The 15,225-nt window shown below is 43.8% G+C and overlaps 1 protein-coding gene across 10 annotated transcripts in view; it reads right to left on the bottom strand.

Annotated features, from left to right (window-relative positions):
• Positions 1-15,225, bottom strand: part of FAM13A (family with sequence similarity 13 member A) — a 133,020-nt gene that overhangs the window by 13,221 nt on the left and 104,574 nt on the right. For 8 of the 10 annotated variants that reach the window (XM_065633626.1, XM_065633621.1, XM_065633623.1 and 5 more), the window contains 6 exons: positions 13,959-14,109; positions 6,026-6,239; positions 5,501-5,639; positions 4,371-4,452; positions 4,005-4,225; positions 2,566-2,649 (listed from right to left, as the gene is read on the bottom strand). In XM_065633626.1, the coding sequence (XP_065489698.1) occupies positions 2,566-2,649; positions 4,005-4,225; positions 4,371-4,452; positions 5,501-5,639; positions 6,026-6,239; positions 13,959-14,109 (891 nt within the window). The remainder of the gene's footprint in view (positions 1-2,565; positions 2,650-4,004; positions 4,226-4,370; positions 4,453-5,500; positions 5,640-6,025; positions 6,240-13,958; positions 14,110-15,225) is intronic. The other 2 variants (XM_065633620.1, XM_065633622.1) reach the window with 1 other exon arrangement.

Genomic DNA, 15,225 nt, shown 5'->3' with positions numbered 1-15,225 from the left:
CAGATGGGTGGTCTGAGCTCTCGGGTCTGCATGTCCCACAGCCCCGAAGTACCACTGGGCTCCAACACCCACCAGCCTCACGCTGGCTGTTTGCTGGGTAAGTGGCTCGTGTGGATTAGAGGGATGTGAGCAGCATCAAACAATTCACTCAGCCCTCTCTCTGCCCAGTTTCATGTTGATGTGTCTGCATTCAATTGCACTGGCTAGCAAGTTGCCTCCAACTTTGGACGCTTCTCTGCAATCAAACATACAGCTAGAGAAATTGGCTAGCCTACATATATACTATATATTATTCCTAGCTTTACTAGGTTAGCAGTTAGTAGAACAGGGGGCGCAGCACTATTGTTGGCTCAGACAGTCACTGCTACTTAAAAAAACCCACAACACTATGCTGTGGCTAAGAACCAAACTTTCAATTACTGACATTTCAAAGTTGACAAATAGCACTGTTCTGTACAGAAAAAATAAACATAAGCCTTGGAACGGGCAAAAAATCCTTAGGTATGTTGAAGAATGGAAAAAATAAACAACATGCTTCAGTGTCTGAATATTGGTATGGAAGAAGAACACAGAGAATTAATTTAGGCATTGAAAGTTAAGTGTACGGGGCGTGAGTCAGCCCTGCAGACTTACACCAGCACACTTAACCAAAAGCAGATTCTGAAAGAGAACATTTAGCACATGGGCAACCTGTCCCACTAGATAAACATAAGTAGTACCAGCAAAACCTGAGTATATTTTGGGAGAACATCAAAATGTAAAAAGACTGTCGGAATAATGGAGCCTTTGACACAACTCCAGGGCATCCTCCATATGGCAAAAGAGCAGCAGCCGAGGAACAGACCATTGCTTGCATTATTAGAGCAGCTCAAGAATTTCTGCAGAGATGGACTTTTTGGCTTAATGAAAATAGTTCAGTGCCACCTTTGCAGGTTCATCTATCACTGGTGCAGAAAGACCCAGTTGCACAATAAATCTGAGCTCCATTGTTTTTCTTGTTTAGTTAAACATCTTTAAGAAGAAAAAAAGCCCAAAAACTTGGCTGAACTATGCCCATTCTCCTCAAGCTCTCAGTACTTTTCCACTGCTGCTGTGCCAGGAGCTGGGAACAGCAAAAGCTGATCAGCTGCAGTCTTCCTTGCCATGCAGTTCCGTGTTGCTAGGTATAGACTGCTTACTTAAAAACAAACAAATTAAAAAGCAATTGTAGAAATAAAGCATCAGAAAGGGAAGGGTGAAAAAAAGGTATGCTGACACCTAGGCTTTGGGCTTGTTCCCTTTTTAAACAGATTTAAGTGAGTCCACTTAACAAGGTGCCACCTGTTGATTTGTATCATTGTAAAAGCAGCAAAAGCTGACTCGGTCTCATGGAGAAGACAAAGAAGGTTAAGTGGATTCCCTCGTGCTGGCCCTTCATTATTTTACAAAATAATAAAACTGCATGACCTCTCATACAACTACACTGGTATCAGCTGCTGGTGTATGTGACTGTACAATATCAGCACTTAATGAAAGTATTTAAATAAATTAGTGAGACTTTTTAAAAACAACGGACAAATGAGGAAATAATTCAGGAGCAAAAGGAAGGACAAGATCAGGACTCCCATGCAGCAGCAGAATGGCAGACATATTAGCTGCACTAATCAAGTACTTCTTATAAGCAGTAATTTGCAGCTCCTAAACCACTCCTCCAGGGATTAGCACCACTCTGAAATTAAGTTACTTTACCTATCCAGCTGGTAGCAAAGATTATAATGTCAACAGTGAAAGAGGAGAAGGGATTCATAAAAAGCCAACTTGGTGGCCTGGAAGACACTGTGTTTCTGCCATGGCAGGGATCAACAGTACACAATAATTGATTCACTGTCTTAATAAAAAATTTTCCTTTGTTAAGATCGAATGCGCAAGAAACCTCATGCCCTTCTCTTCCACTGGCACGTGGAAAACAAAATCCATTTCTCAGGGGAAGAATGAAATCTCCACTCAACTTATGCTGTGATGCTCAGGAGGCAAACTGTTTCACAAACCCTTTGGCACAAGAGGATTGTGCAAATACCAAGGTGCAGGTGCAAACAGCACAGTGCCGGGAGAAATACGCTTTAGCTCCCCTAAGAAGGAGCAATCTATGCACTGCTGTCTTCCCAGTCACCATTAATACTAGCAAAAGGCAAAATTCCTGGCTGCATGGGGGACCACACACAACTATTCCTGTGCAGACTGTATCCCTGGCAAAGGTGGCGAGTCAGCTGGGCCACAAACTGGATGTGTGTGGATTCTGGTGAGCGTGACACCAAAATAATGCATGTTCAGCCTCATCCAGCCTGTAGGCTCGGTCCTACAGGTACCTGCCAAACCCAGCACTGTCTGCAGATGTCACCTTGCTGACAAGAGGCTCCCCAGTAGCAGTGGCAGCGAAGGATCCGGGAGGTGTGCTAGGGGACACGTGTGTGGTTTGAACAGCAAGAAGTTCTAGTGACTGTGACATCAGAGGAGCGTTAGGGGGATCATTTACCACAGACAAAGACATATAAAGATGTAATTTGAAAAAAATGCTGCTGTACATACCGGTCTACCATGAATGCTTTCATAATACAGCAAAGCTTTTTGAAGAGCCACTTTTTCAGCTGCTATCTGATCTCTTGTCATGTCCTGTGAAATGTGGCAGAGAGAGAGAAGAAGAAGAAGAAAAAAAAGTCAGATTCCTGGACTCCAACGATACTGATCTGTGGCCTAACCAAAATCATGTCATTTTGTCATTAATGTTTTGAAGACTCATCTCTGCCTCTTTTCCCAGCTATATTGCCAAAGAGATTGTTAACATGAGCAGCACCTTAAGCACAATGCAGGCAGATTAAAACCATATAAACTTTTCATATAAAGGTATTTTATGTACATAAGAGGGATTTATTTATCATCAGTGAGCTTTGAAAAAACAATGGTATGCAACTTTTAATGATGGTGGCTCTTTTTCAGTTAATGTTTGAAGTGTAAACTCTACAACAAAACACATGTTCTTTCTTTTTCTCCAAATCTGAGACAAGCTCCAGTACCTTTTGCAAAGCTTGCCATCTTTGCTTTGACTGCCACAAACACACTTTACCAAGAACATTAAGTGCAGTCAGACTGCCTCTTTCTGCCAGTTCTGCTATTGAGTGAAAAGCTCTGGCACGGACTGAGGAGAACAAGCCCAAAAAAGGGCAGGCAGTTAGAGAAGACTTCCCTAACTAAGTTTGCCAGAGCTCCTCCACTGAAATTGCTTGACACCGAGCCTTCTCTCTCTATCACAGCACCAAATACTATCACAGGCCCTCTGTAAAACGCCAGGCTGTGGATCCTCACTACTGTCAGAAAACAGCCAAACACACACACACTGTGTATCTTCTTCCTCTGCAGATCTAGTAAACAAAGATAATGCTGTCTGCCCCTCTCTTACAAAAGCACTACACAATTTACATGTCAGCAGACTCAAGGACTTCACTTACAAGGCTGCCCAAATCTCATGAACTAGCAACATCAGACATAAAGACGTGCCTGCTGTTAACCCTCAGAGATTACAGCAGCTAACAGAGCTCAGTGTGAAACTCTGAAGAGCAGTGATAAAATGCCCTGAGAGATGAACATTCAGCTTTGGAGTGAACTAGAAGAAAACAGATGACCCAATGTCCAGAATGACTGCAAGGCTCCAAATTTGCCAAAAGCCTTTGGACATAACAACAGAAATAGCGAAACACAGGGCAGGAAATATTGCAATAATTCAGAAATGTTACTTGGATTATACAAGGATGAGAAAAAGACTGCAAGACATTCAATAGAAACCAAGCTCTGGAAAAAAAAAAATAGATACTAAAGGGAGAGGGAAAGAAACTAAACCAAGTGAGCCAGGAGTAAAGGTTGTAGACTTTGTGACAAAACCTAGAAGACCACAGGGCTTTCACAAGTGACTGTGCAGCTGTGAGTTACATACTTGTACTTAAAGGACTATATCTGATCTGTCTATATTGTACCTTAATATCCTCAGGTCGGTTTGTCTCTGTTCGTTTTTCTTGAAGTTTCTTCTGGATAGAATCAAGGGTCGCTTCCACAGCAGGCTTGGCAGATTTATCTGACAGGTCTTGCTTCTTGTCATCGTCCTTTTCAAGCTGAGAACCAAAGCTCTTGGGGAGCGTGTTGCTCCGCTGACGCACAACAGGGCCAAGGTCTTCTTCTGATATCTTCAGTTTTGATTCTAAACAGGGACATTTGGGGGAAAATGAATAATTTTAATCTTTTTTTAAAATATGTTGCAGTGACAGGATCGCTGCCTAACATCAAATTTAAATGAGGCAGTGTCCAGCCACCCCAAAAAAAGTGCACCAGTGGTGGCTGCTCACCTTTAAGTTGTTTTCGGAATTTGGCCAAATCATTTGTCCATTTGAGAACTTCAGGGTTGGCTGCTTTGTCGCTGTGGGAAGGCTGGGAGGAAAGAACAGTCATACTGAATCTGTGTTAAACTGACAGCAGAGACTCGCTGAAACAAGTGTGTGTCACAAAAAAAGGTACAATAGAATTTGGGCCCAGTATGGAGCATGGGCATGTGCTTCTGACTGGCACCTGCACACCTCTGACCAGCTCATTTCAGACCTTGCTTTGTCTCTGCCTGTCACAACACTGTCTCTCAGGGGGCATTGTGTAGAAAACACACAACTTTTGATGGCAAACATTAAGTTGTAGGAGTGTCTCAGAGGGCCAGATGCACATTGGAATCCTTGTGCCTATTGTTCCCTAACAAGAGGGCACCTCCAAAATAGAGGAAGCCTAGTGTGAACAGTTTGAGAAGTGTTAGGATGCATGTATCCACATCAAAGGCTGCCTTACATCCAAAGACACCAAAATAACCCAAGTGCAGTGAGCTCTGCACATTTCTTCCAGCCTTTTCTACTGCAGACAAGATGCCCTGAGTTCAATCCTTTGTGGTTTAGATCACCAAAGATGCACACATGCAAAGCTTTCGTTCCTTAAAAAGCCTTCTGTGCATTAGAAGGGCATGTCAGGAATAATCAGAGTACAGTACACTGCTACTGCTCAGCAGCACTTGACTGTGGTTTCTAGCTCAGGAGTAAAGGCAGCTGCTCTCTCTCTGCAATGCACTGGTGTCCTGGGATTACCATCATGCAAATGAGATGTGTAATTGTGCTTCCCATAAGATAAACTTGAATAAATAAACAAACAGAAGTTTAACATAGCTATTCATATACACTGAGTGTGTGATCAAAATTCTATGAGTTTATTAGGCTTTCTCTTGTGCTGCACTGATAGTACATAATTCCTGGAAAGATAATTTACTTGGTATAGATGCACATTTTCCTTTTTCGGGCAGCAGCTTTCCCTGCCCCCCCCCCGCCTTTCTTGTCAAAGCTTTCAAGCCTTCTGTTCAAGCCCTTTGTCAGACTTCCCTGATGTCCCCTCCCTTTGCTGCTAATGCACACTTCTCCATACAAATGCTTAACTTCTACAAACTCACTCTGTATTTTCTCTCCTCTTCAAATTTTTCCTCAAATCTCCTGATCTTTTTCTTCAGTCCCTGAATTCTCCGGGTGAGTTGTGCAGGGGTAAGGTCCTCTCTGTCATCTTCATAAGATCCCAAAGACGAACTCCGCCTCCTACAAAGAGCAGAGATTGCAGGAAGAGCTTATCCAAACAGCCACAGTACATCTTCATGCAGAGATGGACACTTAAACTTTATGTAAACAAAAGCAAATCCCACCAAAGTGAGAAAGCTGTGTTGCTGCTCTGTAATGTCAGATAGCAAAAGATGCTGTAACAGCCTCTTTCAGCAACAGCAACTCCCCAGATATTAATTCACAACCCCAGAAATGATTAGTTACCAAGAACTTTTCTAAAAATATCAGTTTCCTGTCAGTAGGAACCGAAACCCAGCAAGGCATAGCTACACAGTGTATATGATCCAAGGAGATGTTGCTTAATGCAACCATGCCAACCCTTTACATCTGGGTGTGAGAGTCAGCACAGGCAAATCACAACCCACCTCATGAAGGAATGAGAATTGGGAGGGGAAGGAGGCACTTCTGGATCATCCAGGTACTGCTGGCTCTGTCCATAGGCATAGAAGCGAGGGGACAGCATAGGATCGCTGTCCTCATCCAGAAGCTGGCGAATTAAGCGACCGGCCTGCGGGGAAAGGCGAGCCTCATCTGAGTCTAAGCCGTCTCGCTGCCATGAGGAAAGAGCAGGGATGGGCTCTGGGAACAGTAAGACAAAGGCTGGTTTTATCGTTTTTGTTTTATACGTATGACAGACTCCAGGCAACTTTTCTAATGAACCCTGACCCATTTGTCCTGGACCGCGATTCCTCATCATCAGGCACACTCTGGATCATTACTCGCATCCGCCTGGTGTGCAAAGCAGTGCAAAGCATTGCCTGGCCACAGTGGGTACTCTACACAAACATAAATAATCTCCTAGGTGCAACTGAAAACTGTACCTAAAAGCTGGCCAGTAATTACCATGGACTGACACCAAATGAGGCTATCACTGGCCAGCACCTTTGAGGAGAAAGTTATGCTGGACAAGAGAGAATTACTGGCACACGGCAGTATAAAGGAGGTGACTGGATTACAGGAGGATTTTTTTCCAGTTTCAGGATATACAAATGATGTAAACTAACAGCATAGGAGTTGTCATCCCATGGCCTCCAGCACTCCAATACAACCCTGTCACCCACTACTGGAAATTCAAAGACTAGGAGTAAGAATAGGTTCTTCTAGTTGGCCACAAAAAGGTGTCTAACGTTACTACTGGTTCCGCAGGGTGTCTAGCCTGTAAATTAGCAACAACAGCATTATGGTCTGAGTTTCCTCCTTTTCTCTTTCATGTGCAATCCTGCTGCTTAACAGCATGGTAGAAAAGTGAGGAAATCTTCCGTCCCCTGGACAATCTAACCAGCTGGAAGCAGAAGTATGGTCTACAGGGAGATGGTGGAGGGGGAAAGAAAGGGAAACCCAACTTAGCATTGCTGACTAGCATAGCGGAGCCCACGGAAAGCAACCGCCTCAACCTCGTGATCAGTCCCTCCAGATGCCATAAGGAGTCTAATGTTTTGTATTCAGATAGTTTACTAAGCTGATTTGCATGCTCCTACTTAGCACCATGGGATTAGACAGTTTAAGAGCCAGGCTTTGAACTTGTAAATCTAACAAATAGTTCTAGAGTCAAGTAACCAAACAAAAACCTTATAGAAAGCTCCAAGACGAGTCGCAGAGCTATGGATTCATTATTTCCTGTGCCTAGTGCATCTGTTCTTCTTTCACAAAGAGAAGGGGCTTTTGAAGTCATCAATTTTTGAATAAAAAGCAGTATTTCTTTTTGCTGAACAAGGTTAACATTTTCATAGCTCAGAATGGATTGCATAAGGATTCCTCTACAGAACCCCTACACTGTTTAGTATTTCCCCCCATGTACAATTCAGACAGTGGAAGATCATCCATAATTCAGTAATGACAGGCTCAGTGATATCTCGCCTGTACCCAGCATCAGACAATGCTCTCCTCCTCTTCCCTTCTTCCTCAGCGCATGAATATAAATGGCACGCTTCTGCTTCGAGATCGGTGCTGCATGCAAACTGATGCGTTGCTCTGAAAGGGATGGCTGGAGGTTTTTGCATAAGAGCCTCTCTCAGGTGCTGTGATATGTGAAGCACACACAAGCCGGGCTCGCAGGGGCGACTGTGACAAGGTGTGCAAGCCCCAGGTGTGCATAGGCTGTTTTGCTATGGATTGGAAAGCTCACGCAGCCGACACCTCTCTCAGCTAATTTCTGGAACAAGAGTTTTTTCTAAGGTGTGTTCAACCTTGGAAGTTCCTAATACTTGAAATATTTTGCTCAAGGAATCTGTTAATGGGGAAAGTGAAATGAAGGGCAAATCTTTCAGCTAAACTGCAATACTTTGGTGCTGCATGCTTCCCCGAATCTCTCATGATTTCAGGAATGTCTCTCTTGTAGCAAAATAAAGGCAAATAACACAAAAGGAACAAATTTGATACATTGGACTAGCAGGAAGGAGGTTAAGTGATGCACATGACTCTTCCAGACATCTCTCACTTCTCATTCCCAAACAGAATTTGCCCTTGGAAACTGTTAAAACACACCCCCATGGGATTTACATAGATGGAATAAAACTTTGAAGAAATCAGCAGCATATTTAGCAGTAACCAAATTAAGCTCCTACCACACCAGCTAACAAAGCCATTATTAATCATGCATGATGCATGTGACTTTGTCCCAAGGTGGATTTATGTACCAGATAGCATGCGACATTCAGGGAACTGCAGTGGCTCAAAGAGTCTCTTATCAAACCCCAAAAGGCTGCAAAGCACTTTACATAACCTAGCGGACACCAGGGTATGTGTACTTTGTTGATTTCAAAATACTGCCCCCAAATAAAGACTCACATTCCAAGGGAGAAAGTGTTAAAAAGGAGAAGGAAAAAAGTCCTAAAAGGAAAATTCAAATTTGAGACCTGACAGAAGAAATGGCTGTTAACAGAAAATCATCTGTTTTTAACCTTTGCTCCTGGAAGGCCTGACTCTATAGGTAACTTTTCCCCCTTGCTGACTCTAAGCATTTAGAAGAAAAAATCTCATCTGGACACAAAATGGCTAACCCTCCAGAAAGCAACACAGCAATTAATTAACAAACGTATTTAGGTATTTGGAATTAAGGGTTTCATCTACATCAGGTCACGAAGTGGACTAGCGCTGTAGCCCAACTGTGTCTCTCTCATAGCGGTCAGGTGCCAGGCGCTTCAGCTGGAAGCACTGGAATTGCTGGATGGCATAAATACACAGGAACCCGCTAAGGGCAAACTGCTGCTTTTTCTGACAGTGCACGATCGATCAATTCCTATTCAACAGAATATATAATATCTTTCGTTATTCCTTTATCCCAGATAGCTATTGAAGTGTTGAGCCTTTTCTGAAGGCTGCTATATTCCTGGACTTAACGGTTCAGGTTTGAAGTATTTGCTGTCAGGATTAATGTTGTCACCCTTTTTCCTTTCTGCTAATTGAAGAAGAAAATCTCACTAAATAATATAAATGTTTTACCTTTTCTTTGCCATTGACTTGACAGAGCAGTTACCCTTATTCATCTTCTGTCTTGAACAGATCTCTCTTGCTCAGAGAAAACTCTCACTTTTCTACTCATCTCCCCATTCTTTTTACGTACTATTTTTTTCCTTGTTTTCCCATAATGACTACCTTTCATGAAAAAAAATATTTGCGAATATTTAACCACCATGGCTGTGCCAGCGCAGAGAAAGGGTGAACAAATTTTCTATTTTTTGGTCAGACTCTCAACACATTTCTTTTAGGTACACCTTTTCTAAGTTAGCGCAGAAGTGAAATATGCTGGTATGGAGCCTGCAGCCCTCCAGAAACGCTGCACTCCCTGTCGAAATCCCACAACCAGCTAATCTTTCAACAAAGCTGTCAGCCATCTGCCAGGTGTTGCTCTGCAGAACTCGGTAGGCACATAAACGCCTCTGGCAATACAACCTCTCTGCCAACCTGCTGCACGGAGGGATGGAGATATTAATAAACCTGAATCGTGCAAGAAGGGAGAAAGATGAACTGTATCAAATTGGTGTACTATTGGTGAGCTCCGAGCCATCTTGCTGACAAAAACCTGACTTTTTTTAATCATCACATTGCATATGTGCCACAGGGCTACTGGTGGCTGCAGGGCCAGCAGAGGGGTGCCCACACGCACCCCCCAGCTGAGGGGCAGCTGCAAAACGCCGCGGGCATCTCCCGTTCCCCTGTCTGCAGCCACACAGCCGATGGACACTGCTGGCGCTGCTTGTACACACGCTCGTCTGATAAACAAAGGAGGCCAAGTCTTCGCTGCTGTAAACCCAAGCAGGTCTGCAGGGATTAAAAAGCCTGAGCTAATCACAACACCTGAGGCCCTGGTATGAAATCTCACTTGAAAGACTCCAGAAAGACCTCTCATAATGAAGTGAATAAAGCAGCTTAAAAGCCCGAACCATTCGCTAGCTCAGCAGCAATCTATTTTACTCATCTTATAAGTAACTGTTTGAAAACATCCTTGTTTGAATACATCAAGAGGTACTCTTCCTACATAGGTCATAAGAATGGCCCAAATGAAGAGCTATCATGCGTTTTCAGTTAGCATGATGACACATTTCTCAGCTAACAAGCCAACTTTGTATTTTGCTTATAAAGTCACGATAAACAATGAAAAAAAATTTTAAAAATAGTAATACTATAAAATAAAATCAGTAAACAATAGTATTATTATTTTCTACACACAGTAATAAAAATGCAGTGTGTTTCATCATCTTGTTATTTTTTATGCTAAAGAGTCTGTTACACACGAACACACTTATGCATCGAAGTCCACAGTGCTGAAAAAACAATCTAAAATCCAGCTTCCCTGTCTGTTGCTATACTCTTTGGAGTTTCTTGCATTACTTTGCTGGTGTGGTGGTGTTTTTTCTTTTTCCATGATGGGAAAGTATCAATTAAGTCAGTGTAAAACTATTTGTAGATCAGCTTCACTGTGAGGGTCTCAGTACTGCAATACTTGTGTTATCAAAATCAAGAACTCAAATTGTGTTTTAAACTTCTGCATTTTTTTTTTAAGCTTAAAAGTTTGCAGAAAAATGTCTGCTGATTGTTCCATAAGTGCTTGTTACTGCAAAATCTGCCTGAAATCTCATCTACAGAACTTTTTTTAAAACGCCAGTAATCAGGTGACGTAGGCAGCAATGACACGCATCAGATCGATTTACTGAACTGCCTGTTCAGCTCCAAGCTGCTGACGGGGCCAGATGCTGTTACGGAGAGCAACATACTTCTAGATTTTCCTTGAGGGCAGGATAGCAAGTTCTGGGCTTGATTTAGAAACATTTGGTAAGAAATCCGCACAATAGTGCTGGACTGTGAGAGAACACTCTGTCCTCCTCGCTCACAGCACTCGATTCAAACATCATCCATGACGATTTGCTGTGGAAGTAGCTCTGAAGATGCTTGCTTGCGAGCCATCTGGGCTGGCACCCACTGACCAGTTCAGCAGGCAGGCCCAGCAGTCAGAGATCCCCATTCACAGACACAGCTCGGCTCACACCCAGCCCAAGAATAAAACTATTTGATTTGCATCCGCCAAATGCACACTAGTAAAATACTTCTCTTGGCCCAGGGGAAATGCACCTAGGTTAAGTGTTCAGCACTTGAATTTGGCCGGGGCACTGCTCACACCCTGCGTACTCCATCAATAGCCCGACAATTACTACACAGATGCTCCAACACATAGCAGGTGAGGCGGATGCAGAGGGCAGGGACATGGCAGATTATGAGCCCACGCGCTGGAGGAAGTGGGAAGCAAATTCCTCTGTCTGCTCTCTGCTCAGCTTTAGGTGGAGGGAGCACAGCCTGTAGAAGTACAGCAAATCTCTCCTCTTGTGCACGGATTTGACTATCTGGTAAACCTCAAAAAAGCCTGGTAAAAATTACTTCTGGCAAAAACATAAAAGACAGGGGTCCCTTCCAGTTCACCTGGCAGCAGTTATCACAGTTCTGTGCTGCAAACGAGGGTTTTTAAGCCAGCTGTTGTCTTAACACGGAGAGTCTGCCTAAGCGACAAACAAAAGCTAGTCAATGTATAATTTTGTGCCCATTCTTCAAAGCCTTTTCCTAACATTCGACCGGAGGCCTACAGCTAAAAGCAGCTCCTCAACCTGTACCTGTTGTCACAAGGTCCAGCAGTTGCCCTGGTCACTAGACGCTCTGTATCTCCTGCAGTATGATACTGAGGACCCTGCTCCCAAAAGTCAATTATGTCCTGGAGGAGTGTGTAATTTCCTGAAGGATGGACCTACCAAATTTGCTAGAGCAAAGCAATAAACATCTCAGTGCTACTACATTTGGAGGCACAGGCCTTTCCCTTTTCTCTGGGGATGCAACCAGAGCTGTGGCACGGATCCTGAAGAGACATGTGAAGGTTTGAGTGACACAGGCTGGCAGGGGAAAGGAGGTTGCCCTGGCTGCTAGAGCTGTGGGTGGGTGGTACAACCCCACCTTGCAAAGCCAGTCTCAACGACAGACTCTGTCCTTAGCTGCAGAAGCAGTCTGAGAATTGACATTAACATCTTCCTCTTCCTGCCTGCTGTGAGCTTGCTTTCACATCCACAGCTAGGAAAGACTTGGGCTTTTCTTGCTGAGACACAAACCCCACCATTTTGCTGCTCCTTCCTCTGCACCAACAAAATGGTGATTCTGGAAGGCAAGTATTTTAGATGACATCTCTCTCACCCCAGACAGCTGATTCTTCTGCAACTGCCCACCTCCTCCTTTTGTGAAATACGTCTGAGTAGAACTGAGCAAGGGAGAATCAGAGGAGCAGTCTTCAAGTACAGTCACATGTGCTCATAATCTCATTTCATATTTGCAGGGCAAGAAATCTAGACTCCAAACATAAGAGCATGCCTATGAAGAGGGAATTGTACCAAAGGTACATCTTGTTTCATACGATGGGAAGGCCTCTGGCAGAGAGAAAGGAGCTGTGTTCTCCCCTTCATGCATTCACATGACTCCCATTAGTAACCCAGGAAGGAAAAAAAGAGTCATTATTTCCAAAGGCTCGCACGATGGCTGAAGCCACACATCACCTCTGAGAACGCGACGTGCGCACCCTGGCTCTAGACCCCGCGGGGCAGCGCTAATTAGCACCTCTGCAAAGATATCAGGCAGCCAAGGCCCCCTGGGAGCCCTCCCGTGGTGCTTTGATCAGGCATGCTGCGGGCCTGGTGATACACCTAGGGAATCCCCCTGGCCAGCAAGTGGGGAAATGCACTCCTGTCCATGGTGGCTTCTTGTCTGGCTGAATCTAAAGCAGCCACGGCTTTGGGTTTTCTTTACTCATGCCAAAAGTGTCGCAACTACTCGCCTCCTAGAGGGAAGGGCAAAATACACTAGGTCACGTATGCTGTGGAGTCAGGAGCATAAAACTTCTCAGTGTTCATCAGAGATTGTTTTTTCAGGCAATAAATTAGTTATAAGTTTTCCGTCCCTTGCTTTATTAAAATTCCATACTTGCATTTTCCTGTTTCTTCCCTGTCAAAGCCCCTCTTTCACTCCTCAAGCACAAACTAATAGAATAATTCTTGCTTGTACACATAGACAGTAATTGGAAAAGGGTTTGATCCCAGAGGTGCTGGACACCTTCAATTCATCTCAATTTCAAATGTAATTGAGGTTTGTGGTGTCTCACAGAGTTCGTCCAGATTTCCCACTCTTAAGCAAGTCAGTGCAAACAGCCAACCAAACATACACTCTGGAAATGATGGCTAAGAAACAATATTAAAATACTTTAAATCACAAGCAATTTAACATTGCTGTTTGAGCTGGTGATCAGATTTTTTTCATAGTGTACATTTAAAAAAAAAGTTGTTTGTAAGAGCCATCAAAAGACAGAGTAGCAAACAGCCAGCCTTTTTTCCAGCTGTGCTGTTTGGATCCAAATAATTATTCCCAAATAATGATTGAAGTGGAAGAAAAGGTAGAAAGAAGGAAGTTCCTTTTAGACTACGAAATACCCAGTTTCTTTGAAGTGTAGCGTAGTCTAGCTTTATACTCGAGTAGCCAGCCACCAAGAAATAAATTATCCTGAAAACACTCAGAGACTTAACAGTACTAAACAGTACATGAAAGTAACTTCAAAAATAAAACAATTAATTTTCTTCCTCTAATAGACAATGGGAATTGGTGCCCATCCAGTATTTTGCTTCCAGTTCCTCCAAACTTTCAGTTCTATATTCAGGACAAAAATTGCTTTCCTGTTGTTTTTGGCAAGGGAACACAATCACATAAAGATACACCCAGCCCACTCAGGTTTTCCTCTCTCTTGTTTCACTCATACGAACAGCCATCACACAATCCTACCTTCCCAGTTGTTGTCATCACGCAGTGCTGTCAAATCCAGCCGAGGCACTTCTGACACAAAGCTGTTTTCCTGATCATCAGCATCTTGATTTCTTTGCAACTTATTTTCAGGAATGCTTGGATGCTCTTGAATCTTCATACTTGAAGTCTGCTGTATTCCCATATACCCACAGAAATGAGAGAGAAAGAAAAAAAAAGATGTTTCAGGAGGCAGAGGAGGAAAAAAACGGCTGCAGTCACAGCAGCTCACACCTTTAGCTAAAAAGATCCAGATAAACAGATCCTGACGTTTCCAGCTCCAAATCCCCTGCTTGGTGACCCCTACATACTAATTGCTCACTCACACCAGTAAAAACGTTCGTCCATCTGCCTTCCTTAAATTTTTCCTTCTTTAGAAAAGCCACCGCAAGTTCCCAAGACTGCCTGCCCTGACAACTGCATGCAGCTGAAAAAGCCTCTAGTAATCGATTGGGATGAAAAGGGAGGGAGGGAGGAAGGCAGGCAGAAAGAGGGAGAGAGGAGGTGGCAGCACACGCTTCCTACAGGAGAGCAGCTCCTCAGAGCAACAACAAAAACGCTGCTGCCGCTGTAAAGCTGTAGCAATATGGTGTCTTCTAAAAAGCAGGCACCGGAGCTCCTGAGGTAGCAGTGGCTGACAGCAAGCCGCGCAGGCTACGTACATGAATGCTCTCATGCAGGCTGTGCTGGCTCAGATCAATTAGTGCCAGCTAAGCTGGGCTGGCTGCACATTCCCCGATTTCCTGTGGTTGTTTTCTAGCTGGGCGTGGGGAGAGTAGAACTATTTATGGAGTAGCTCTGGGTATTAAAGCAGTGTTGCGCAAATCCAAACGGCAGTGGGGTTTGGCATCTCAGCTGTGAGCAGTGTGGACTCTGGGAAAAAGCCAAAAAATTCACACAAGCATCCAAAGACTTAGGGGAAAAAAAAAAAAAGGCAGAATGCTGTCAAGTAAATGATTCATCATTTAGCACTACCTAGAAGCAACTGCTGTTTGTCTCACCAATATTCACCCCTGCACATACCACACGTCCAGTGCACTTATACAGAAATTGCTCCCATTCCCACAATCCGCACACGCAGTGCGCGGGTCTGTAATAGTGCCTGATGACACCAGCAGTTTTGTCACTCTAAAATAAATTAGCTGTAATGCCTCCCAGAGGGCAGTAGGGAAAAGGAAGTGTAAAGCATGTACACAAACACGTAGTGTGAGATGTATAAACCCACCAACAAACACAGAGTTATCTGAGT

This window comes from Caloenas nicobarica, chromosome 4 (assembly GCF_036013445.1).
Source record: "Caloenas nicobarica isolate bCalNic1 chromosome 4, bCalNic1.hap1, whole genome shotgun sequence".
Taxonomy (NCBI): Eukaryota; Metazoa; Chordata; class Aves; order Columbiformes; family Columbidae; genus Caloenas; species Caloenas nicobarica.
This window is presented reverse-complemented; position numbering and strand designations above follow the sequence as displayed.